Source organism: Sitophilus oryzae, unplaced genomic scaffold, assembly GCF_002938485.1.
Source record: "Sitophilus oryzae breed Bouriz unplaced genomic scaffold, Soryzae_2.0 scaffold_1583_pilon_pilon, whole genome shotgun sequence".
Taxonomy (NCBI): Eukaryota; Metazoa; Arthropoda; class Insecta; order Coleoptera; family Curculionidae; genus Sitophilus; species Sitophilus oryzae.
Window position 1 is genome coordinate 41034 of NW_022146262.1, and position 26070 is coordinate 67103.

Here is a 26070-nt window from a genome sequence, read left to right on the forward strand (position 1 = left end):
ATGTTTTTGTTTGAAAAAGATTCCAGTGATGACCCATATGCACGTCCCTGATGTATTTATCGACACTTTTTTAGCATTAAAATATGTAGCATTTATAGTAACTTTTACCCTCAAAAGTTCATTCGAATCACTAATAGTACTTTAAGAAGAAAATTATAATAAATCGAAAGATTATTAAGATTTAACACTCTGTAGCTACGAAACAAAGCAGAATCGGACCTATGTTGATATAAAAAATAAATCTTATTTTTACATGAAGAATATCGCCACGAGAGATGGCACATGTTTTATGAAACACCCTGTAAAGTCGGATTCACGAAAGATTATTGCAACACACTCGATATTAACTGACTCGATTAATCTGAATTATTGAATAAAAAAAGTAAGTATTTCAAGTTAAACGTTTCCATTTTGCTGCTAATGCTAGTCAGGACGGGGCCTACTTGGGCGAGTGTCTAAATCGACTCTTATTCGTGAGATATCCGATCTCATCCGACCTCGAACCGGCCTGAATGAGCAGTGTGTGTCAATAGACTTGGTGCATTTCAGTTGATTTCAAAAAATTCTGACCGCAGCGCTGTATACGGCAGAAATCAGAAATTTTCGCTATGTGTTTCACGCCGTCCCGGTTACAGTTCATGTTGATCGCATTAAAATAATATTGAAATCGTGGCTTTGTCACAATATTTAAGTATTTCAGTTTTTTGCTAGTACAATTATTGAGACTATAAAACACTTAGGTAGGAGGTTTGTTGGTTTGTGTGATATAACACTGTTTCAGGTAGTAAAAAATAAGTGAAAAAGAATTCGAACTAGGCGTCGGCGTCGTGTTGTGTTGTGACAATTTAAAATGTTAATAACATTGCCAAAAAAATGTTAACGTGTAAAGGAGAGCGTAAGTAGGGCGTTGTTCGAAGAAAAATTTATGATTAATTTAAAAAACAAAGTTCCCAAATTTATAATTTCAGTCAAATAATTATCTACTCACCATATTTTTTTTGTCAATAATGACATGTATTAACTGTTTCCATTCTAAATATCTTAATAACGGTTGCTCGTAGCGATTTTTACCAAGACATATTTTTTACGTAGAAATGTATATTTTTTCACTCGGTACACATGTAGGTGGCGCCCCTTACAAATAGGAGTCATATTGACATCAAAATCAAATTTTTCAATGTCAAAAAACTCAATGCAGACACCAATTTTCATCCAAATATTGATGTTACTTGAGAAATTATTTGGAAAAAATCGAAATAAAATTGAAACTTCTACACCCTGTATCTCTGAAACAAAGCATTTTAGGACATACATTTATAAGAACATTTTTACTTATTTTTACCTGCAGAATATGCTGCCGAAGTTTCCGGAATACAGTTCGGACCACCCTCTATAATGATTTACGTTTCGGTTTGAAATATGGCAAATATGAAGATATATGGCTTAGAATAAACCGAAACGCAATTCATTATGAAATAATCTTTTATTTTATACGATACCAGGGATTATTTTTTGACAAGATTTAATTTTTGCTTTGAGGCAATATTAAAAAAGAAACAAAATGCAATAAATTATTCTAAATTAAAAAGAATTATAATTCCGTTACTAAATTTGATTAATCTTTATTTGACCCCATATTTTACGTTTTTCAGCTAATATTTCTTAGTTCGTTATAATTTATTAATAATTAATTTCTTAGAAATAAGAAAATGAAACTACTTAAAATCTGTTTCTCTTTGAGAAATATTTAATTTTTAAGCTTTACTTTTGTATGCTATAATATATACACCATGATAATGATACTCGATAATAATTAATTTTAATACACTACATTTTACATCCATGGTAACTAAAGAAAGTGCAATTTTTTTAAAGTGACATTTCACTAAGACGATTGTTCAGGTTCTTCATATCCGCCCAAAACAACCACCTTACTACGTTTCTTATAGTTTCTATCAACCAAAAAATCCTCCTGCTCCTCTTCGTCTGAATCTGCGACAGCTGCTGCCTTTTCTCTTTTCCTCTTAACCACTCCTTTCTTATTGAGCTTATAGATACCCATGTCTGCCCCCTCTAATACAATATAACTCTGACTCCTGTTCGAGACTGTATTACTTCTTTCCTGAGACTGACAGCTGGTCAACACGTGCTTGGCAAAATGGTTACTAACAGAAGTGGAGTAATCGCATTTAGTGCATTTAAAAAAGTCAGTTTCAAATTTATCGCGATGTAGAACAACGTGTTTGTGGAGATCGTTTAATCTGAAAGAAAAACATGTTATTAGACCAGTAAGCGAGGGTTTTGGGGTCCGAATTCTGAACACCTGCACCGATTGACGTGAAATTTTAACAGTGAATACAGATATATGTAAGAAGCAAAAGTTACATAGTAGCGATGTGTGCTTTCACCCTGGGGGCGACTGCCACCCCTTCTCGGGGGTGAAAAATAAATCAACCATTTTAATAGAAAAAATCAATAAAGGGATGAATTCTATAACATTTTTTCAGAAAATTAATATTTTCCTAGTTATTTAGGATTGAAATTTTTCATTGATTTGATTTTTGTTCATGATTGATTTTTCATCTAAAAACTGCATATTTTTCTGCCATTTTTTATAAATCACACGAAAACCTTGCGTTTTATCGCAAAACTCACATAAAGCAAAAATGAAGCATTTGGAATAACTAAACGATTCATTTTTTGCTGATTACCGTAGGTGTAATAATAGCCGAGTTATCACTCTGTGTGATTTCTTATTTTTCGAAAACTAAATTGCAACCTTTTACCGTAAAATAATGGCGAAAAACACATTTTTCGAAGAAAATGATTATGACCGTTTTTAAAGTGCTTGAAAAGACCTTTTGAATGTTTTTTTTAAGTTCATAACTCAAAAACTCGACATAATGTGGATCAACCTGCTCTCACTACCGGTTTCGGGGCCCTACCCCATCATCAGGTGAGCTTGGGTCGTTTCCACAATATGTCGAGCACAGCGCAGAGTATATAAACACGACTTGTCGTAAACTAGCGGTAAGATATTAAGTCCCGCATCGCGAGATAGCGGCCTGTGTGCAATGGTAGTACTTTCGTACCACCGAGGCACAACTATCGATAGTAAATAAAGGCCAAAATATATAATGGAAAATAAATTTCTTGCAGTTTTTAGGTATATAATAAAATTATATAAGAGTTTCTTGACGTGAATAGACGCGTTTTCAGAATGAATAACCTGATGAATGGTTGCCTGACTTATGTTGACCTCGGTATATTGATTTGTTGTTGAAGATGTTGATTTTTTAGCTTACGTTATTTATTATGTTACTCACAGGCACGAAAAACGGGCACCTTAAATTTTTGCTGGATTTTAAAGTTTAATATATTGCGTTTTAGTCGACCGATTTTGATGATCTTTTCAGCAATTTGTAGCTAAATTATTTGACTTTTTCATATCTCTTTCTAAATTAAAAATGAAAATTCCCATCTGTCAATTATATGAGATGAGGGAACATAACATGTTGTTTTGGTGAAAGTTTGGTTTGGTTGTGTGGGATATGTTAAAAACAACACCCTGTGGGATATGTTAAAAAAGCAATGAATTTGAAAATAATTTTATCATCTAGGTGCATCTCTTTTCGCTAGTTTATTTTATGATTCATCTCAATAGCTTTATCATTTTTGAAGATATTGGCTTTTGAAGAAGACACTAACATTTTTTCGTAATTTTTACACTAAAACCTTGCTTTTATTTTCAGTTGTGTTCACGTTACTATTGTCTGTGTATATTTACTTTGTCAATATAAAATTAAAAACAACAAAAAAAATCTTAAACATTTTAAAAATCTATCAGTAAACTGTACTAACCTCTTTGAAGTATAACCACATTCAGTGCAATTATAAATTGATCCATCTTTAATGTAAGGTTCTGCCTCATGAGACATTACATGTTTTTTTAAATCGCCTTTCCGTCTGGTTACGTATGGACATAGATGACAGGTAAATTGATTATCTCCATAACTCTGGTGACCAAGTAAATGTTTAGGCAAATCTCCTTTCCTTTTAGTCGAATAAGAACAGTGAGGACATGGATACATCGTAACTAAAAAAATTAAACAAAAATTTATTATGAAAAGAAAATTGGTGTATTTTTAAGTATAAGTAAAAAATAAGCTATTTTGAAGTCTCTTTACTGCCAGTGCTAATATGCAAAGGAATTACTTTATTTACGGAAACTCCCAACCGCATTCATCAGCCATATAATGTCATATCTCCCATCCACCCTCTAACTGGGGTCTATTCCTAAAGGGCCTCTCAGTAGATTTTTCACTTTTACATACGGGTTTGGCAAATTATTATTAGCAATAAATTTTCAATACGATAAAAAAAGATGACACGGTTGCAGTCCAACCCGCAGTGTAACAAAGACAGATAACTCTGTTTTCCCTTCTAGAAGTGACACGATGAGTGAGAAGATCGCATCTGGGAGAGGGGGCGGGGCTAAAAGCGGCTGCCGTGCGTCGGCGGAGGAACTTCGACGAAAGAAAAAAATCGGGAAAAAAATTTGGTAGAGTGGCCTCAAGGTTGCTAGATTTGTTAGATAGTAAATTTATTTCTTACCTATTTGATGATCTTTTAAAAGCTTTATTAAATAAAATAATTAGATAATTTTTCACGACTTTCTTTTACTAACAAATATCGATATTTCATCAAATAATCAAACAAAATCAAAAGTATAATAAACTGCACAAACAAAATAAAATAAAATATTTAAGTACAAAATTAGCATTTCTATGTGTTTATAGAATTGAACACGCAAATAAAATATAAACAAAAGAAATATAACAAGAATTAGAAATAACCAGGTATAATATTATTTAATATCAAAAAATCTTATTAACTTAAATAATATTAATATATTAATAAAAACATTTAAAACTAATAAGTAGGGGTACCAGTCACTTTTTACCTTTGTACAAATTTGTTCGCTCATATGTAGAATTAATTTCATGTCAATGGACAAGCTTTTCTTTTTATTAAAATATTTTTTAGACAGAAGAAGCACAAAAATATTTATCTGTGTTTAGTTTGTTTCTTAACTTATTTGTTCTTTAACTCGTTATTAACTTGTTCTTTGTTTATTTTTTTTTTGGAGACAAATGCGGGTTCAACTTTAGTAGATGAATGAGACAAAATATTTTCTAGAGATACCATCTTCGGAAATGCCGGCAATACAACACATAATAAGGGATAATAAAGATTTTTGAGAATGTCTCCGTAATACTGCGACCAGATAGAACGATGACCTATAATTTCTAAACAAAAGTTAATAAACTATAATATTTGCGAATGTCAGATTATACGGTTTACGACGCGATGGTCGCTTAATTTTTAGTCCAAATGTGTCAGATTTTTAAAAGTGCTTCAATTGTAAAGACTAAAGACGCAGTTGAACAAATCGTTGGATTTTTATTTAAATTGGTAGATCGTTAGCTTACTGACGGAAATCGGTAAATCCGGCAACACTGTGATGGACTGACGCGCTGGCGCGACGCGGAGGCGCAAAAAGAGAGATAATATTAACGGCGATAAAGGGCAGGTGGATGGGAGGCGGCGTCATTTCCAAAATTTGTTATCTTATTGGAGTTTGTCTAACTCGACAGTCGTTTTGGAAGTGGAAACGGGGAAGTTGTCCATCTCTGTTTAAGCTTAGACTTTTTATAGGTGTTTCATTCCAATGCACGTAAACTGATTCACTTTAATAAATGCCAAATATTTATGACTGGGATAATAAGTGGACTTTTTTCTTTTTCTTATTTCAGACTTACAATTTATCATATAATGTCACTATTCAAACATACTATTTATATAAACCCACTGGGAAAATAAGTACAAAAAAAAATCATTGCCTCCTGAACTATGATGTTCCCTTTTTGCCGCTAAGGCTAATCTGGATGGGGCCCACTTTATTTACGCGGACAAAGAAATAAAAAATTAGGTTAAGATTGAGTTTATAAGTTTACAGATTGTCAGACTTCAAAAATCGCTAAAGCCCCGTTCTCAGAACTTCGTATTGTCGAGCGACACGTCAAAAGAACCAATAAAATTTGCACAAAATTCAAAATTGAAAGCTGTTTGACTTTTGTAACAAATCTCATTGGTTAATTTGACGTGTCGCTGGCGACAATACAAAGTTCTGAGAACGGGGCTTAAGGCGTGCAGACAGCATCTTGCGCCGCGGTATTTGAAAAATGCGCATACGCAAAAACCCAAATGATACTCGGTTGCATTTCAAATGCAATCTAAACAAAAAAAAATAACCCCAGAGATTAACCAATGCAGTCACCTAGACCAACCTTTCGCTACACCTCGACAACCTCCACACCAATGTAAAAAAAATGAAAAAAATTCTATATTTGTAGGATCCGAACTCAGTACATCTCGATCCAAAAGCGACCATCTTAGCAATGGAGCCACAGCTGCTTTTGTAACTAGACTATAGTTAGGCATTACCTACTTAGTTCCACTGTTTCACTGAAAACAAATATGCAAATACCGCGGCACAAGATGCTATCGGCATGCCCTGATCAAAAATTAATCAACTATGTTTAAATGTAAATGTAATAATAACTTCTGCAGCAAAAGTCTGGGTAATTATTGGAAAAACTGGAAATCGTCCGATTTTCACCAAAATTGGTATCCACCCTATTTTGAGGTCGTAGATTACAAATCTGATTTTTTTTTCTCTGGCGGTCTCTTACCGTTTTTCAGAAAAACGAAAAATTATTTCGCCATCGAATTTTTCTTAATTTCTCATATTTTTAAGGTTTTCTAGCACATATTTTGTTAGGTATTCGATAAACAATGAGGTTTTTGCTATTTTCTGTTATTTTTTTAACCAATTCTATGCATAATAGAGAAATATTTGCTAAAATAAATTTGTAAACAATCTGAAAATGTTGGGTTATGTGTTTCTGACATTTAAAGCAACGTTGCCAACGCTAAACCTAAATTTAGTGCGTTTTTTTCGCTCATTCTGGGATTACAAAAGGCGGTTGCCGGAGGAACGGCTCCTTCCCATAACTGCTATTTTACTAACGTGATCTAACTATTATTAAAGTTAGACAGAGTTTGATTGCATTGGTTACATCTTCTATGCGGTGGGGTTAATCTTTTTTTTGTTATATTATATCAAAAAAGATTAAACCCTCCGCAGCAAAGAAGTTGAAACCAATGCAATCAAAACTCTTTCGTGCAACTTCGTGGTTATAAGTAGTCTTTATATAACTCCTTTGCAGAGGGGGTTAATCTTTTTTTAATACAACAAAGATTAACCCCCTCCGCATAGTTGAAACCAAAATGTGGCTTTTAGATAAACTATAATATAATGAAAATATAGTAAAATTATTACTTTATAGGGCCGAAATAAAGAAAAATTAAATGTTGAAATTATTTTCCGTTTTTCTGAAAAACGGAAAGAGACCGCCAGGAAAAAAGTTCAGATTCTTAATCTAGGACCTCAAAATAGGGTGTATACCAATTTTGGTAAAAATCGGACGATTTACAGTTTTCCCAATAATTACCAAAGTCTGTGATAATAACAGAATTATGACAGTATTGGACTTTACTCATATTTCTATTAATATTTTTAAATTTAGTGTTACCATTTCCATCCTTGCAATGTGTAAGTAAATGCTTAGGCATATCGCACTTTCTTCTCGTAGCATAAGAACATTCAGAACAGCTATATATTGGTACTTCTACAGGTAATGTATGAGTCTCCAAATGTTTATTCATTTCACCTTTTCTAGTTGTTTGTAAAGAACAATAAGGACAAACAAAAACTGTTCTGCTTACTGGACTTTTACTAATACCAAGAAATGTATTAGGTCTTACTCTCAGAGGCTAGAATAATAAATATCTGAATAACTAATTTAAAATTAAGTTGTATAATCACCTTCACAGAAAATTCAACTTCCTTTTTTATGTTTGCCTTTGAATTTTCTAATTTGGCGTTTGTGGTTTGGGCTTGAACTTGGACATTATCTTCTTGTCCACTCTCGTCTTCGATATTTTCTTCAAGTACAGCCTCATCGTGAATAATAATATGCTCATCTAATTCATCAATATTTTTAGTTTGAAATTCGCAATATTTACAAGTGAACAACTCTTCGACGTCTTCCTCCTCTTCATGATTTAAAAAGTCTTCGTCTTTTTCAGCACTCATTTTTAAGAAGAAATTATGGAAGAAGAAATATATAAAACGTGACTAAAAATTCATGGCGCCAAGGAAAAAGCAATCAAATCAAAGGAAGATATCACAGAAGATATATTTTACATCTCATGTCTCATGCTGTCATACAGAAGACAACGACCAAGTAGACCACAGAATATAAGCAGATATTCTTTCTGTGGGTGCATCCATACCAGATCCATGGGAACGACGGATTGGCGTATGGACTATAACTTATATATGATTTTATTTGGGATTGTATATGATTCGCTTTGGTATAATGGTATAGACCTCTGGTTTTGCCTCTGGTATAGATTTTGATTATATTATTATTTTAAATTTAAAAAATAGATAAAAAATTAAGAATATTGTGTCTATCTACCTATTCTCTGGTGTCCATTAAAAGAAATTCAATTCTATGTATATTCCTATACTCGTATTATATTATAATATATTATCATTGTTTAAAAATGATATTATGCCCATCTAGAATCTAGAATAGGCTACAAACTTTTCTATCTGCTCCTAGCTACAAGTCTTTAAAAAAAAGGTCTTTGGTAAGTATAATTAGTATAATTATAAGTACAGTTATAGTTTTATCAATATAGGTATATGGATCAATATGAAATGGATGTAAATAACTTTTTTCCATAATCAAGATTGTGTAGCTGTATGGTGGCTGTGACAATAAATATACTTTATTATATACTTTTGTTGTAATATAATCATCCTAATAGATATAGTGGGTGGTGCATCGGCTTTAGAAACAGGAAATCCCATGCAAATTTTGAACTATCCAAATATTGGCTCACCTATTGATTTTATAGCGTAATAGATTTTTTGAAGGTCTGGGTATGCTTGAATACTCGTGCCAACTTTTAACTATTTTGAATAAGCCTTTTTTAACTAATTACTGCGTCTATTTTTTAATTAAAACTGAACAAGTAACTATGCAAAACCAGGCAAATGCCATCGTACCTTAAGTTGTCAACTTATAATTTTTTCCAAAGATTTTGTCATTGTCAAATTATATTTCCTAAATCTTAAGCTTTTGTCTAATTTGAACAACTTTTAAATTATTTATTAAGGGACTTAAATCTAAATTAATTAACTTAACAAAACCAAAACTACTGTACAATGAATGCAATAAGTAAAAAAAAATTGGTTGAATTGAAACTAAAATATACAAAGTAAAAAAACAAAAATGTGCAGATATCTCAGTTCACTGTGATGAAGGAGGTATGATTTAGGATCTTATTTATTTATTTTACATTTGTATGGAAAATATCTATATTAAACTGACTTAACACTGCATCACATTCGTCCGGTATGTAAAAATTAATAATTAATTATAAAAATGCATATCAGGCACATAACTGTAGATACCTACTATAGCATAGTAGCGTGACTAGCATAGACAGCACAGCAAATTGCATTCAATCATAGATTTACAACTTAAGGCAGCTTAAAGTATGTTGATATTTGCTGGATTCACATTGTTACTTCATCAGTTGTTATTTAAAAAAAATGTAGTTTTTCTTAAATTAATTAAAAATGGCTTGTCCAAAATTTTTAAATTTGATATGTGTATTCAGCGTGCGAAGGAAGATAGATAAACCTTTAATAAATCTATTTATGACTTTGCTGTAAAATCGACAAGGAGGCCAATATTTGGACAGTTCAAAATTTGCAAAGGATTTCCTATGTTTGCAACCACCAATGCACCACCCGGTATATAATATCATCAAACAAGAATTTTGTTTATAGAAAGCTTGTATTTTAATTCTAGTTTCAATAGACAAATGTATGGACACGGCTATGTCAGCTTATAAATGGTAAATTATTCAACATACCCTTTGGATCTGATGTGATTTTGAGTTCCAAAATAAAAATGGAATGGGATGGTAAGCAGCCAATATGTAGAGTCTGTCTAAAAGTTACTGGAGAGTTTCAAACAATTTTCACTTCAATAAATACTGACCTTTTGTGTGATAAAAAACATATTTCTGAAATGATCTGTTCTTTCAGTAACATACAGGTAAGGCTGAATTACATTTGGGCTCAAGTTTCGTTTAGCCGAAATCAGTTACATAGAATATCGGTTTACAGGATGATTCTATACAAGAAAACTAGCATTACATAATTTGATCTTTGCCGCGGAAATTCTTTGTTTTGAGAAAACTCGAATTTTTAATTTTTCTATTATTAACTAAAATTTAAAACTTTACAGTGTTTTTAATAGTTTTTCATTATAGAATGACGTAAAAACATTTAATATAACGATGTGAACTAATTTTTATTAGAAAATATATTTTTATCACAATAATTTTCATTGATTTTTCCGGGTTTAGAAGCGCCGAAATGTGATAGGAAGATAAAAACTACATATTTTTGTTTGATTAATAATTTGCTATAACTTTTGTATATAACTTTTTCCGCGGAAATTTATCATAAGGGCGGTGTAATGGAAAATCTTCAATATTTCGAAGTTTACCATCTTTGAATAAAAAGTTTACCATAGTATTCTCAACTTTTTACATACTCTCGGCTTTCGGTTTGGTTTTTTAGTTGTTTTGGTTTGGTTGTTTTTTTAGGGTTTCGTTTGGTTTAGTTGTCGTTTTTATGCTTTATTGACAATTTTTTTTTAAATCTTCGCATTTATTGACCATAGCGATATTAATTTGATAAGAATAGATATTATTCATTGATCTCTGTCAAAGGTCGGGAAGAAGATCACTGCATAATGGTAAAACAACGCATTTCCGCGGATTTTCAGTTTTGTATTGGTACTTAAAAATAAGTCAACAATATAAAATAATAATTTTTTATATATCTCATTTCGTTACTTCTAAACCATATTCAAAAAAAATGGCAACAGCGCATTTTCATTTTCGTATTAGTAGTTACAAAGATGTCTAAAGGAGGGTCCACATTTAGCAACATGTTATATAACATTGCTATTTAACAAGCTACATATCACATGCTAAAAAACCGGGTGCCGTCCACATTATAATTTTCGTAATCATGAATCGTTTTGGCGAGAAAGAGCTTCTGCTAGCAGCAGCGGCGTGCGTAATTATTTTTGAAGAAAGAAAAAGAAAGTCGAGAAAAAAAGCAGTTTTGAGTCCGCCATAGCCTACAAGATAGATCTATATATAGTTGAACTCAATTAGCTTTCCTTTTCAATACCTGCCTCGGCTGTTTCTCGTGGTGTGTTTCTGTCTTTTAAAAACATTAATAACTTAAGAGCAAACCATTTTGAATTATCCACTTCGTCTAAACCAGTACCTGATTTGCATTTCTTTTGTTCCCTCTGGAACTGCCCTATTAGATAACGCATTTTTTTCTCAACTTTTTCTCTTTCCAAATACATACTTTTTGCAATTTTTAACCATGCATCATGCTTTTTTTTATTTCACTTTAAATAAGGGACTACTGATATGCCATAACACTGTATGATCTCTATACAACTTAATCATTTGACAAGTCTGCTCTTGGCTCTACTCCATTAACAATATACGAACACAGAGAAAGTAATAAAAGGTTTTACTTTACTATAAGTTCAAGCTTTTTACTATCTTTCTCTATGTATAAGAACCATACAATCGAAAAAAATGGCCTCAGCGATGGGTATGAAATGAAGATCGCTGTCATTTTATATGAAAAATTATATTGGGAATGTCATCGATCGTCATGTCCAAGCCAACTGGACGGGAGGCCGACTGGACGCAGTTTTTTTTTTCGATTATACGGTATTATTGACCAGTAAATAAACAAACCCAATATCAGCTCACCATACTAAGATTCTGTCGCGCACGTCCCTGAAAATATGAGCGGCTAAACTAACAATTTAGCAAGTCTGGACGCATTGTTTCATGTTACAATAGCAGTGTTGAGCAACATCTTTTGATCTTTACCGACTACAAATGGATGACATCTGGCAAGTTATATAGCAGCGAAATTTGCTACTTCAACTATATCTAGATCTTAGGGCTTATCTAGATCGTAGGCTATTTATTTTTAGATTATAAAAATGCATATCAGGCACACTAACCGTAGATACCTACTATAACGTAGTAACATGACTAGCATAGACAGCATAGCAAATTGGAGCGAGATTTAGTTTCATATATTAGACCGTTTTTTTCTCGACTTTCTTTCTCTTTCTTCAAAAAAAATTACGCACGCCGCTGATGCAAGCTGAACCTCTTTCTTGCCAAAACGATTCATGTTTACGAAAACTATAATGTGGACGGCTCCCGGTTTTTTAACATGTTACATGTAGCTTGTTAAATAGCAATGTTATATAACATGTTACTAAATGTGGTCCACATTTAGAATGTAGTCTGTTTTCGTAGTCATGAATGGTTTTGGCGAGAAAGAGGTTCAGCTCGCAGCAGCGGCGTGCGTAATTATTTTTGAACTAAGGGAAAGAAAGTCGAGAAAAAAAGCGGTTTTGAGTCCGCCATAGCCTACCAGCAAGATCTAGATACAGTTGAACTCAATTAGCTTATCTTTTCAATACTTGCCTCGGCTGTTTCTCGTGGTGTGTTTCTGTCTTTTAAAAACATTAATAATTTACAGTACGTCTCATCTGCTAGATCTGTGTCTATGAAAGGAATGCGGACAAAAAACATTTAAATAAACAGCAATATATTCTATACGTCGATTTGACGAGTGCGTCACCGCAAATCGCTCCGCCCACTCATTTTATTGGCTACTTGCAAATTTGTCGAATTTTTATTGATGGGACGCGTCGTCTATTTTTTACGAAAAACATCGAGAGAATATCGTTTCCTCTCACGGATACCCCGTAGCTACAGAACGGACAGAGGTACTGTAAAAGCAAAAGCAAACCATTTTGAATTATCCACTTCATCTAAACCATGCAGTTCCTGATTTGCATTTCTTTTGTTCCCGCTGGAACTGGCTTATTAGATTACGCATTTTTTCTCAACTTTTTCTGTTTCCAAATACATACTATGAAATCATTTTATATGGGGAATGTCATCGATCGTCATGTCCAAGCCAACTGGACGGGAGGCCGACGGGACGCAGTTTTTATTTCGATCATACGGTATTATTGACCAGTAAATAAACAAACCAATATCAGCTCACCACACTAAGATTCTGTCGCGCACGTCCCTGAAAATATGAGCGGCTAAACTAGAAATTTAGCAAGTGTGGACGCGTTGTTTCATGTTACAATAACAATGTTGCACAACATCTTTTGATCTTTACCGACTACAAATGGATAACATCTAGCAAGTTATATAGCATCGAAATTTGCTAAATATAACTAAAAAATATGTAACATGTTATATAACTTTGCTATATAGCAGTATTATATAGCAAGTGTGGACCGTCCTTTATATAGCAAGTGTGGATCGTCCTTTAAATATAAAATAACGTTAATTTTTCATGTATGTCATTTCGTTACTTTTAAACCGCATTCAAAAAATGGTGACGCATTTCCGCGGCAAATTTTTTTCAGTAATATCACAGAATATCTAGCTACGCAACAGAAGCCTCGTTACATGTAAAAAATCGTAGGTCTCAAAAGGAGACAGGCTTTTAAAGCCTGTCTCCAAATCAGATATTTTGATGCGGTAGTTTCACTACTACATAACAGAGGGCGATAAATTTAAAAGTAAACAGTTTTCTACAAACGAAATTTAAAAGAATTTTATGCAGTGTTGCCATTGTGTAATTTATATTGTAATATTTCCTGATAAAGCCTAGCTTCACATTTTCTACATCATTTAAACATATTAAGAGCTCTTTTTTGAAACGTTTAAGTATTTAACTTGCCATGTTAGTTGGAGTTAAATCTTACGAGCTGAATTAAAATCACTTCCTGACGTTTGATTCTAACTGAATCCTGAATTTTGATTGTAATTCGGCGACAATATAATAAGTATTGTTCTACTATTATGACACCACTTCCTGACGTTCGATTGTGTTCATACCGTATGATCGGGAAAAAACGGCTATGAAATGAAAATCGCTGTCATTTTATGTGTAAATTTATATGGGAAATGTCATCGATCGTCTTTTCCCAGCCAACTAGACGCCGCTTTTAAAATCTACCTAGGTATACATAAATAACATGGAAAACAGAAAAAAATTGTTATTATAGTATTTTTTTAGTCAATTAACATTTTTTGTACTGCATTTTAATAAATCATTTCCATTATTATTAAACGTATATTTCATTACTAACGTTTCAGCATTAATAAATATCACTATCAATCGCCCTGTATATTATTAATTTTAAAGGTAATTAAAGTTATTTTCTTAGTTAACATAATAAAGTAGTGTATATTAAAAATGTATTTTGAGAGCATATGTTTTCTAATTTATTTTTTATTTTTTTATTAATTTATTCTAATTTTAAAAAGCCAAACGAATAATTAATATAAGTGTATCTGCCAAGAAACGAAGAATAGAAAGAAATTATTATACACCAGAAAAACGTGCCGTCGATCTACGTCGATCCAAAACCGAAAGTTGAAAATTTCCAATTATATTCTGATTATGATATTGTCGCGCCATCTAGTATTTTATTTGTGCAATTTTAGCTCTTTCATTTCGAGTATTTTTCTGTTGCGTAGCTAGATATTCTGTGGTAATATACTCCCTGAGGTTACCTAAATGACAAAAAAATTATTTTCTTTTTTAACAGATTTCGTCTAAATGAAACTTGACCCGATATTTGAGACTGAAATTCTGAATAAATAATGAATGTTTTAGATTACTCTAGGGGATGGTTTACCAGAGCAAATTTGTTATTCATGTGTAACTGAAACACTAAAAGTATATGTCTTTAAGAAGCGTTGTGAAGAGAGTGACAAGTTCCTTCGACAAAGAATTTTGCAGCATTTAGAAAATAATGTAACTAAATGTCATTCTAAAGATTATAGTGCACAACATTTCAATGACAATGATTTTGATACTGCAGTGAATTTAAGTGATGATAATAGTGAAACGGGAAATGAAGATTTGGTAACATATTTATATCCTATACAAAATTCAGAGCTAGCGACTACACAACTTGAATGTGATCCATTAGATGCTACTCTAGAAATACAAAACAAACCTTCTAATAATGAAAAATCAAATATTACCATCGTTAAAAGTGCACTGCTTATTGGCAATTTCTCATGTAATTTGTGTAAGTGTGATTTTGTAAACGAGGCAGATTTGGAAAAGCACTTGGAAGGGCATTACAACTCATTAAATACTAATAATTATAGATCTGGAATTGTGGTATTAAATCCAGAAAACTGTCCACCACTATTTTCATGTAGTTTATGTGAAAGCATATTTGTTGCTGAAATTAATTTCGACAAACATTTAAAGGAACATTTACACACTTTGAATAAGAACGAAGTCAATAGCTTTATTTGTAAGTTTTGCGGAAAACCGATAGAGAGCATTGAGATTTTTAAAAAACATATTAAATTTGAGCATACTAGGCCCAAAACGTAATATTATCCTAGAAATGTTTAAACGCTATTATTTTAAATGATATTTTTAGACCTACGGAAACTCCAGTGCCTCTAAAATATCCCAATGATGTATTAAACATTAACCAATCAAAACATTTATCCAGTGTTTCAAGTAAAACAAGTTCGAGTAAACGAGAACTTAAATCTAACAGTAAGAAAAAGAACAGTAATAATAAGAAAAAATCATCAAAGAGGAAGCCCCATGTTTGTGAAATATGTTTAAAAGGTATAAATTGATTCAAAATATTGATATACCTACTATACTCTTTGAATAAGAAGACTAAGGAAGGAGCATAATGCTATCCATGTATTCATGCATGGTGGGCGGAAAAAGCTCTCTAGGGTGGGGATCTTTGACGATTCATTTGACACATTTGAATTTGATTTGAAATTTTGTGGATTTGTGAGTCTTTACGGAGCTTATTTTATGTTATTTATTATTTATTCTACTACTGATAGTTGTATAAAGGTAGCAAATCTAGATGGAAATAGTGGCAGAACTTAAATTAACAGTGACACTATCGCGATTTATCGAAAAAGACTCTAAAATAGTTGGTTGTGTAGCGTGCGGTAGATCTCGGCAAAAATTGAGTGAAATAATGGAACAACTTTTCGTTAGTAAGTGACTATATAATATACATACGTGTAGTAAACCGATCATTTATAAAATTCACTTAAATTAACTAAATTATATATTTTCTTGCATTTTAAAAACTTTATTTACTACTTGTCAAAGATCAGATGTCAAAGAATTTTGATACGTTAATTTGACTTACCTGCTTCAGTAGCGTATCGGATGTTTGTGATAATAAATACTTATTATAACTTATCTATTTTTATTAGAATTATATATTTTTATAACAATTTTAATAACTACCAACATTTAATCACAACGTAAAATAAAATAACAAATTATTGAGTCTACCCCACGTCTACCCTACATCATAGTTTTACATTTTTTAAATAAAATTAGAACGGCACTGATAAACCGGAATTTAAGTCGGCCATATTTGAGGCCCATCGCGGTGTACCTAAGATTTTTGATATGCTTCTTCCTTAGTCTTCTTATTCAAAGACTATACTTTAAGTAAAAATTGAGATATAAGGTTATGCAATAGTGCGTCGGGCATCTATAGCTCTTAGAATAAAAAACTTGGGAATTTAAGTGCAAACCTAAAGTACGTACTAGGATGTATTTTAGGAAATTATTTTAACTTCTACAGGGTGGCTCAAAAAGTGTGAGTGAATCCGGATGATTTTTTATAAATGGTTAACCTAACCTAACACCCTGTATATTATTGCATTTGAGAAAATATTTTCCCATACTTTAAATATACACATGCAGAGATATTAATAAATAAATAAAAAATACATATTTTTCAGCCTTTGTTAAAAAAAATTATTAAGAACACAACATCTGTCCTGAAATCAAAACTTATATTAGGTATTATTTACATATATCGGGATTTTAAATCATACAGGATGTTCAAAAAACTTCGCCAAACTTTTTAAAATATAAAATAATTTTTCTTCGTAACTAAAAACCCTGTATAATATTTTTGTAATAGATGGAGAATTAAAAAATGATTTTTTTTCTATTTAGAGTATTTCAAAATTTATAACGGTTTCACAGATATTCGCGGTTTTATATCTCATGTAGCATTTTCCTGAGTAAATTTATCTTAAAGCCACCCAATGATTTTTATCTCGTATTTTACTGTTGAAAGATCCATATGAAATAATACCGCGAGTATCTGCGATGCCTTTAAAAATTTCGAAATACTCTAAGTGCTTGAACTCACTGACGACCAGGTCGCAACGACCTGGAAATAATTTTTGTTAATAAATACATAACTGGTGTGGTATGGAGTAAGTAAAATCTCCAACCCCGACAACGCGATAACGTTATTTCTATGTTTTTCAAATCCGCGATACCTGTTATTTCATCAGTCGTTTCATAACAGAATATTCTACATCCTACGTCTATGTAATTTAATATGTGTAGAGTGAGACATGTAACTCGTGAGATTTTCAGCATTATATCATATCAATAAAGGACAAAAACAGTATTGTTCCTAAAGGTGCGTTTCAGGCTTGAGCATTTTAGCCCGAACGAACCGAGCGCGCACGAACAAGCAGAACAAATAGGCCGAACAAAAAGCATTGTGTACGCGCGACTGACAAAAAGGGAGATATTCTGTTTCTTTTTTCTACTGATATGGACTTCTACTGATGGCTCTTATCGACTTTAGAAGTAAATATATTAGGGTCATCGTAAAAAAAGGTCGTCAGACACTGGCTCTAAATATAATCAGATAGAAAGTTTAGCTTCCAGTTATTTCAATGTTTACAATCTAAATTCCTCTTTTTTATTGTTACTGAGAATCTACAACAGTAAATACTTCTATTTTTATGAATATTTAAGTTACTTTTACTCTTTTTTTTAAATAATGTACCTAGTAGAAATATAGTCCAATGGACCCTGTTTGAAAAACGTTAAATTAAATATAATATTTAAAATACAGTTAATACAACTAAAAAACTAATTTAATAAAAAAAACAAATGGTTGTAGAAAAAGTTTAAATATGATTTTTTTATTTTTTAACATCGAAACTCGAAGGTAAAATAACAGGTATCATACAACCATAAATAGAGTATGTCATATAAAAAGGTTTTGAATTTTTAATAGAATCGACCCTTGATAAAAAAAGGGACTAGATTTAAGTAAGTTTTCCCTTTGATCCAGTCTGTATACTATTCCTTTGGATTATCTGCACGTGTGCAAAAACTACACTAAAACACTATATCTCATAGAAAATAAAATGTTGTGCGTTGAATTTGAGAGATTTCATGTGAAAAATTATTAATTTGGAAGAAAACCGGCAACAAGCGGCAGAAAATAATAGTATTTTAGTGCAGTCTACTGGTCGCAACGACCAACGCAACGGACGGCCAGGACGTTAGTGTGCGCTGTATCATTTGATTTAATGGTTTTAGAGGTAGCAGCGGTCTGGCCGGTGCGACCTGGTCGTCAGTGTGTTCGAGCTCTAAATACAAAAAATGTTCATTTTTTAATTCTCTATCTAATAAAAAAATGATGTACTATAATGAAAAATGATGTACTATGATAAAATGATGTTTCATATAAAAAAAGCGATGAAAAATTATTTAGGTAATATTTTAGAAAGTTTGGCGTAAAATTTTGAATACCCTATATTAACATTACGATATTTATAGCAAAGTAAGTCTAGACCATCTAAAGTAAATATACCTAATATACTTTTGATTTCAGGCGAGTTCTTGTATTTGTAATATTTTTTTAAGAAATGCTGGAAAATATATAATTTTTATTTATTTATTAATATCTCTGAAACTATCGAAATATATTTACTCATATCTTAGGATTATGTAAAGTGACCTGAAAGGAATCCAAAAATGCAATAATATACAGGGTGTTTCATTTAAAAAAATCGTCCCGACCTACTGACACTTTTTTGGCCACCCTGTAGAAGGTAAAATATTTTCCTGAAATACTTCTTAGTACATACTTTAGGTTTTTTAGCACTTAAACAAAATTCCCAAGTTTTTATTCTAGGAGCTACACATGCCCGACGCACTATTGCCTGACCCTGTAATATATTTCCTATATGGTATATAAATTACGAATTTGAAAAATTATTTTAGCATTCAATCAAATTTCAAATTTAAATGATCATATTAGGACACATAATGGGGAGAAACCGTTTTTATGTCCTACTTGTGGGAAAGGATTTAATCAGCTAGGTACAAATAATTTCTATATATTTAAATAGCGATTAATCTATCATAAATATTACAGGAAACTTAAGGCAACATCAAGTACGACATAGTGGCGTCAAACCTTATATATGTAGTATATGTAATAATGCTTTTGCAAGTAAAGGCGAATTAAGAGCTCATTCCAGGAAGCATACAGGTTAAATTGGATTAATACATTTATTAGATAAAAAATTATTGTTGATCAAATTCTAGGAGTGAAGCCGTTTGTTTGCAACACTTGTGGTGCTGGATTTAGCACTTCCTCATCTTTAACCAAACACAAAAGAATTCACTCTGGCGAAAAACCCTATAAATGTGAAGTTTGTAATTTGAAGTTTTCAAGATCTGGCATATTATCTCGTCATCGTCGTACTCACACCGGAGTTAAACCCCATGTGTGCAAGTTTTGTAAAAAATCTTTCACACAAGCATTTGATATGAATGCTCACTTGCGAATTCACACTGGAGAGAAGCCTTTTGCTTGTGATATATGTGAACAGTCGTTCAGACAGAACACAGCATTGCGACGTCACAAAAAGACTCATAAACGTTCAGGATATACTGTCTTTTTAAATGACTCTAGTTGTGAACCATCTATAAAACCGGAACAACATAATTTTGTCAATAATATGCAAGAACAAGATACCCATTCCATAAGTTTTTAAGTTTATTTAAAAATATAAAATTTATTTAGGAATCATTCTGAATTTAATTAATTTGACCTAATACTGTTTCAGCAAAGTGGGTAAATTTCTCCATTCCTGAATTTTCGATTTTAGCTATACTCTGAATGAATGTGATACGCAACTACTAAAACGTACTAAAACGCAACGTTTCAGAATTATAGAAAATCTAAAAAAACAAGAATTTTGCCGGCCGTCGAGCCAACCGTGCGAACCTTAGAACGCATCTCTTACATGCCATATGAGCCAATCAAAGTAATATTTAGCTTTCCAATACTTTTTCCCAAGTGACCCCTCTAATTTGATTGGCCTAACTTATGAAAATATAAAACTAGCTTTATCTCGAAACAAAAAATAACTATGGATCACCTTGAAAATAAATAAGTAAACAAACGTCTTTTAAAAAGATCATATTAGTTTGTGAACGGTAATGGGAATGATATCCTATGTTGTTTCATTGGAACACAAAGACAATGAGACATACAGTATGATCGAAAAAAGCGGCGTCAGCGATGGCTACGCTATGAAGATCGCTGTCGTTTATATCCTGCTGGTCATCCAAACTATGTGGTCTGGATTTTAATGCGTGTGACAGAGAATAATATAAATGACCGGTTGACAGATAGAGAGACAAAATCAAGAGAGGAGCATACAGTGTTGCCGGTTTTTTACATTTGTAGGAAAATGTGTGTAGAAAATATAAGCAATTTTAAAAACTTTCATGTATACTACTGAAATAAAGATAATACAGGGTGGCACAGCTTATAGACGTATATATAGTAACCAAATTTTTTATAGGTATATGTAGAGAGGCAATATGCATAATTTAAAATTATTTTCAAATGTACAGATTCTGTCAGAACTAAGATCCATACCAAAGTTATATTTTTCCTAATGGAACACCATGTATTTTATTTAATTTTTGGATTCTTGGACATGAAGTAAAGCATTTATTATAAGAGTTTAATATGTTTAAATGCTTTGGTGTATCAGATATTTAAATATGCATGCTATAATAAAAAAGTTTGTCAACACCCGGTACATTACTTTTCAGAGTTAATTCTTGTGCTGACTTTAAATAGAGAAATAAACTTTACTAAAAAATGTTATTGCTTTCTTAAAAGTATACAGGGGTATCAAAAATTGCTGGGCTATTCTAAATATTTATTTTACATAAAAACTTCGTTATTTCAAATACAACACTATGTATTTTTTTAAAAAAGTTGAAGCAGATTTAAATGCTCTTTCTAACTATATCTGGGTGTCCTATACCTATCTGGCTCAGATTTTGAATAAAAAGCGATTTTTCGATAAAATGGCAATCAAGATGGCTGGTGTCGCTATTACCTGATAGACTTTATTTAAATGTATAACAGTTTAATAAGTATTTTTTTATTTATCAAGAAAAATAAAGAAGTAGTTCTTTGATTTAGATTACAATGAATGAGATATAGTATTTTTAATACCCATTTAGAATAACACCATCCTTATTTATTATTAATAAATCAGTTGAAACAAAAAATTACCAACAAAAATGAACGTCGATAACTAATTTGTTAGATGTCACGTTTTTGAAGTTACGTCAAATTTTGATTTCATGTTAATGTCATAACGCAAAATAAGATGTAAAAATGCGATATTCTGATGAATCCAAAAAACTTATGCTTAATGTAGTAAACTATTTTCAAAACGATTTAGGATCTCGATTTAAGGCAATTCAAAAAGCGTACGAAGCACTAAAAGTCCCAGCTTTTCATGCGGGTTCAGATGGTTCAAGAAGTCGCATACGTTAAGTTACTAAAACGACTGGTAGGTACCTCTAAATAGGTATTAAAAATACTATATATTGGGTTTTCTATAAAAGAACCAATTAAGGCAAATTCATTTTCTTCACTTCCAACTACAGGTTTCTGCCTAATAGGTTTTTCACATACCGCACTATTTGGAAATAGTAGTATTTAAAAAAAAAACTCTTGTCAAGAAAATTTCTATATGGATATCTTTAAGCATAAACCCTTCAGGCCAACAAGCAATTGTTCTCACAAAATAAAATCACTGATAACATATCCATTCCTTCCTCCAGCAGATACTGCTTAATTTTTCTTTATAATATAATAAATACTTACTTATACTTATTAACCTTATTGTAGGTAAATTAATTAGAAATAACCTGTTATAAATTTAAATTAAGTCCATAAATTACCATACTCATAAACTAATGTCGATTTTGTAAATAGAGAACAACGGCCTACGGTCGAATCGGCCGCTGCTGGCCCATATACGTAGACGTTAACAATATTTTACGTGTAAAAATATAATAAATGCGCATGCGTACGTAAACGTTTACGTGTTTGTAGGCTGTGCCGTTGTTCTCTAATAGCTACTGAGTGTCACTAGAAAATTGCCATGGCGACATCAGCCATCTTGATTACAATTTTATTGAAAAATCGCTTTTTGTTCAAAATCTGAGCCAGATAGGTATAGGAAACCCTAATATAGTTTGAAAGAGCGTTTAAATCTGCTTCGACTTATTTAAAAAAATACATAGTGTTGCATGTGAAATGACGAAGTTTTTATGTAAAATAAATATTTAAAATAGATCAGCAATTTTTGATGCGCCTGTATACATTTAAGGAAGCAATCAAATTTTTTAGTAAAGTTTATTTCTCTGGCTTGAATATCAGCACAAAAATTAATTCTGAAAAGTAATGCACAAGGTGTTGACAAACATTTTTATTATAACACGCATATTTAAATATCTCAAAAACCAAAGCTTTTAAACATATTAAACCCTTATAATAAATGCCTTATTTTATGTCCAAGAATCTAAAAATTAAATAAAATACCGGGTGTTCCATAAGAAAAAATATAACTTTGGTATGGATCTTAGTTCTGACACCCCTGTACATTTCAAAATAATTTTAAATTATGCACATTGCCTTCCCACATATACCCATAAAATATTTTGTTTCTACATCTTTCCGTCTTCGTATAATCCACCGAGGCGAATGAGGTGCGCCACCCTGTATATCTAAGCTAAATATTGTACAATATATTAAAATCTATTACAGCTGTAGTAAAATGAGTAACTAATAGTGAAAAATAAAGTTTCAACTCTGGATGCAAGATTTTTTGTTAAGGCCTACTTGTGCGGTTTGAAATTTTGATGCAAAATCCGGCAATACCGCATAGAAGAAATGTATCAATCCAACTTTCATCTCTTTTTAATACATTTGATTTTCCATTAAGCTGTCTACATCACTTCGTCTTACACGTTAAAATCCAAACGACGCAGTTTCGATGACCAAATCGGCTTGTAAAATTATATGAGGAATGTTCGTCATTTCCTAGCGAATTGGACGCCGTTTTTTTTGCGATCATACGGTATATTCTGATAAACATGGCATTCATATTAAAGAACACCACGTTATTTCTTATATTGAAAAATGAAGAGATGTAGTTGAAATATTAGATTTTTTTAAATATCAACAAGAGTATTTCATAAAAACCTTCTATAATCAAGGATAAAAGTAACCTTTCAACAGAGCTGCAACGAATCAGTTTTAAAAATACTTAAATCTTATGTCTTAAGTAATTTTTAAAATCAAAATGGTTTAAATTTTAATATTAAATTAATGAAATTCAAATAATTTAAATCTTTGACTTAATCATTTTATTTTAAGTCAAGTAATTTTTGTAGACTTAAATCAATGTAACGTTATTTAAATCCTTTTTATGACTCAAAGTCGTATGTTTTTGACTTAAAGGTAAGTCAGTAAAATGGCTTAAAATACTTAGTAAAATTACCCGCCAGTCAAGGGACAACCAGAATTCAATTTAATAACTACCTATTTTTTAAATGTTAGTATTATTTAATTTTTTTTAATGTTATAATTTCTTGTATTACCGATAGGTTGAGATGAGAATAAAATCACTTTAAACGGGATTTATTTACAGAATAACTATAAGCAATAAACACTAAAAAATATACCTAAGCGTCATGAACATAAACACACTACATGCCGCTGCTAAAAAATGTTCATAAATGAATATAAAAACTCTTAATCTTAGACATAAATCTTTTCTAAAAAAACTTAGATCTTTGAAAAGATTAAGTCTTTTTTGATGATGTAAGCCACCTTCTATTTAGAAGTAATTTTTAAATAAAAAACCATTTTGAAAATGACTTAATTTTAAGTCTTAAGTCAGCTTTCAAATCTTATGATTTTAAAATCAAATGATTTTTCATTAAAATGATTTAAATCAAAAAAAGACTAAAGTTTTCTGTGAGCTTGCAGCTCTGCCTTTCAACAAACTATCCATAAGTATATTGTACAATCTTAAATATTATTATTATGTAATATACCAGTAACACCACTAAGCATTGCAAAAAATATGAGTTTAGCTGTCACCTAGAGAAGCTGTAGTACAGCGAAACATGTATTATTGAAATTATACAGTGGAAAGTAAAGTCCCTCTTTAAAAAAAATAGATATTTGAGCACATAAACTTTATTTTTTTTAATAATCAAAGTATTACTTATGGTTGTCAATATAGATGATTTTTAAACACAACAGGCGTTTATTTAATACAGTATGTTATTGAAAAAAATATACTTAATGATAAATATAAAATACATTCTTAAATAAAACAGATTTCTTATGTGGACACCTCTTCGTTGCTACCATCAAACTCCAATTTAACTTCTTCATGAAGACCTTCCACATCTACTTCTGATTCTGCTGCATTTAACATATTTAATGTGACTTCTTGTTTTATCATAGACTGTTGTAAATTGCTGTGCTGCTGTGTACTAAGTTGTCTAACTGGTAAACCAGCATCTTCAAAGGCCTTCTTCTTCAGAGCAGTCCTAATTTGTGATCTTAATTGTTAATAGAGATGATTTTATCAATTAGAAAATGGACATCATTATAGAAAATGAATAAACTTACACCGTACGCCGTTTTATGTGCTCACTGATTTGATTAAGGCCATCTGAAAATTGTTTTACAACTTGTCGGAGCATTTCAATTTCTTCATCTGTCCATTTTCTAAATAAAATATTTTTGCCGTTATACAACAAATGTTTGTGTAATAGTTACTTTAAATATAATAATAATTACCCAGTAGGTGACTCCGAATTTGGATGAAGTTGCATAGTTAAGTCGCCGAGTCTGTTAAAAGCCTGTCCTGCAGCCGTAAATATTTCCCCAACCTACAATTTAGAAAGATACATATATGTTCGATAGAAATGAATAATGTAAAAAATATATACTTTGCTTGCGGAACTCATATTTAAAAATATAAAATCTATTCTGTAATCATAGAAAATATTGTTTACAATTTTCATAAGCTATCCTAACCTGAAATCACAACATCAGATTTTCTTTTTGATTACAACCTGTGATTACAACACAACCACAGAAAGTATGAATCAGTGGCCAGTGGCCAGTAGCGTTCAAAATCCATGCGTAGGAATGTCATAGATATATCATATGTTCAAAGTATCATATCATCATATACCCAATTGCCAGTAAAAACTTGTTCATATATTTAGATTAAACAAATAGTTTTGTATATCTATTTATGATATTTACAAATTTCAAAAACAATTTGATATGCATAAAAAACGAAACGAGTAAGGGTGATTTTTAAAGCCATCTATAGGAGCATATTTTTATTTTATGTACCTATTTTACGACCTATTTATAACGGTTTAATGGTGGTTTAATGGATTTATGTAGATTTGTGGTAAAGTATTCTTTGTAGAAAACTATTAGGACACCAAGGCTTAACCCCCGGTTCGACAGAAACAACTGCGTACAAATACCTGCAAATACATGTATTTTA

At 31.4% G+C, this 26070-nt stretch overlaps 3 protein-coding genes across 5 annotated transcripts; 1 reads left to right on the forward strand and 2 right to left on the reverse strand.

The window, feature by feature from the left end:
* Window positions 1-1725: 1725 nt before the first annotated feature.
* Window positions 1726-8335, reverse strand: LOC115879664 (RE1-silencing transcription factor-like). Its single transcript, XM_030896582.1, has 4 exons — window positions 7952-8335; window positions 7659-7899; window positions 3862-4096; window positions 1726-2261 (listed from the first exon to the last, which is right to left on the reverse strand). The coding sequence occupies exons 1-4, from the start codon at window positions 8219-8221 to the stop codon at window positions 1886-1888; spliced, it is 1122 nt and encodes a 373-aa protein (XP_030752442.1). The 5' UTR covers window positions 8222-8335; the 3' UTR covers window positions 1726-1885.
* A 154-nt stretch (window positions 8336-8489) lies between these two features.
* LOC115879663 (zinc finger protein 260-like) lies at window positions 8490-20237 on the forward strand. 3 transcript variants are annotated; one of them, XM_030896581.1, is made up of 8 exons: window positions 8505-8784; window positions 8836-8943; window positions 10017-10265; window positions 14981-15714; window positions 15768-15964; window positions 19424-19522; window positions 19578-19694; window positions 19751-20237. In XM_030896581.1, exons 3-8 carry the CDS (start codon window positions 10119-10121, stop codon window positions 20200-20202), a joined length of 1746 nt encoding a protein of 581 aa, XP_030752441.1. In that variant the 5' UTR covers window positions 8505-8784; window positions 8836-8943; window positions 10017-10118; the 3' UTR covers window positions 20203-20237. The 3 variants fall into 3 exon arrangements, with proteins under 3 accessions (XP_030752437.1, XP_030752441.1, XP_030752438.1); XM_030896577.1 differs by lacking the exon at window positions 8836-8943 and having other exon boundaries at window positions 8490-8784; XM_030896578.1 differs by lacking the exons at window positions 8505-8784; window positions 8836-8943 and adding an exon at window positions 9777-9958.
* A 4466-nt stretch (window positions 20238-24703) lies between these two features.
* Window positions 24704-25638, reverse strand: LOC115879669 (chromatin complexes subunit BAP18). The gene is made up of 4 exons (XM_030896594.1): window positions 25496-25638; window positions 25344-25435; window positions 25173-25271; window positions 24704-25102 (listed from the first exon to the last, which is right to left on the reverse strand). Exons 1-4 carry the CDS (start codon window positions 25568-25570, stop codon window positions 24880-24882), a joined length of 489 nt encoding a protein of 162 aa, XP_030752454.1. The 5' UTR covers window positions 25571-25638; the 3' UTR covers window positions 24704-24879.
* Between the last annotated feature and the right edge of the window lie 432 nt (window positions 25639-26070).

Coding starts and splice junctions, on each gene's coding strand:
- LOC115879664 (XM_030896582.1), bottom strand. CDS start 8,221: ATGAGTGCTGAAAAAGACGAAGACTTTTTAAATCATGAAGAGGAGGAA. Junction 7,900..7,951: donor AAGTTGAATTTTCTGTGAAG/GTGATTATACAA, acceptor TTATTATTCTAG/CCTCTGAGAGTAAGACCTAA. Junction 2,262..3,861: donor TGTGGTTATACTTCAAAGAG/GTTAGTACAGTT, acceptor TTTTTCTTTCAG/ATTAAACGATCTCCACAAAC.
- LOC115879663 (XM_030896577.1), top strand. CDS start 10,119: ATGGAATGGGATGGTAAGCAGCCAATATGTAGAGTCTGTCTAAAAGTT. Junction 15,715..15,767: donor GAGCATACTAGGCCCAAAAC/GTAATATTATCC, acceptor TGATATTTTTAG/ACCTACGGAAACTCCAGTGC. Junction 19,695..19,750: donor TCATTCCAGGAAGCATACAG/GTTAAATTGGAT, acceptor ATCAAATTCTAG/GAGTGAAGCCGTTTGTTTGC.
- LOC115879669 (XM_030896594.1), bottom strand. CDS start 25,570: ATGAAAATTGTAAACAATATTTTCTATGATTACAGAATAGATTTTATA. Junction 25,436..25,495: donor ATATGAGTTCCGCAAGCAAA/GTATATATTTTT, acceptor TCTAAATTGTAG/GTTGGGGAAATATTTACGGC. Junction 25,272..25,343: donor AATTCGGAGTCACCTACTGG/GTAATTATTATT, acceptor TATTTTATTTAG/AAAATGGACAGATGAAGAAA.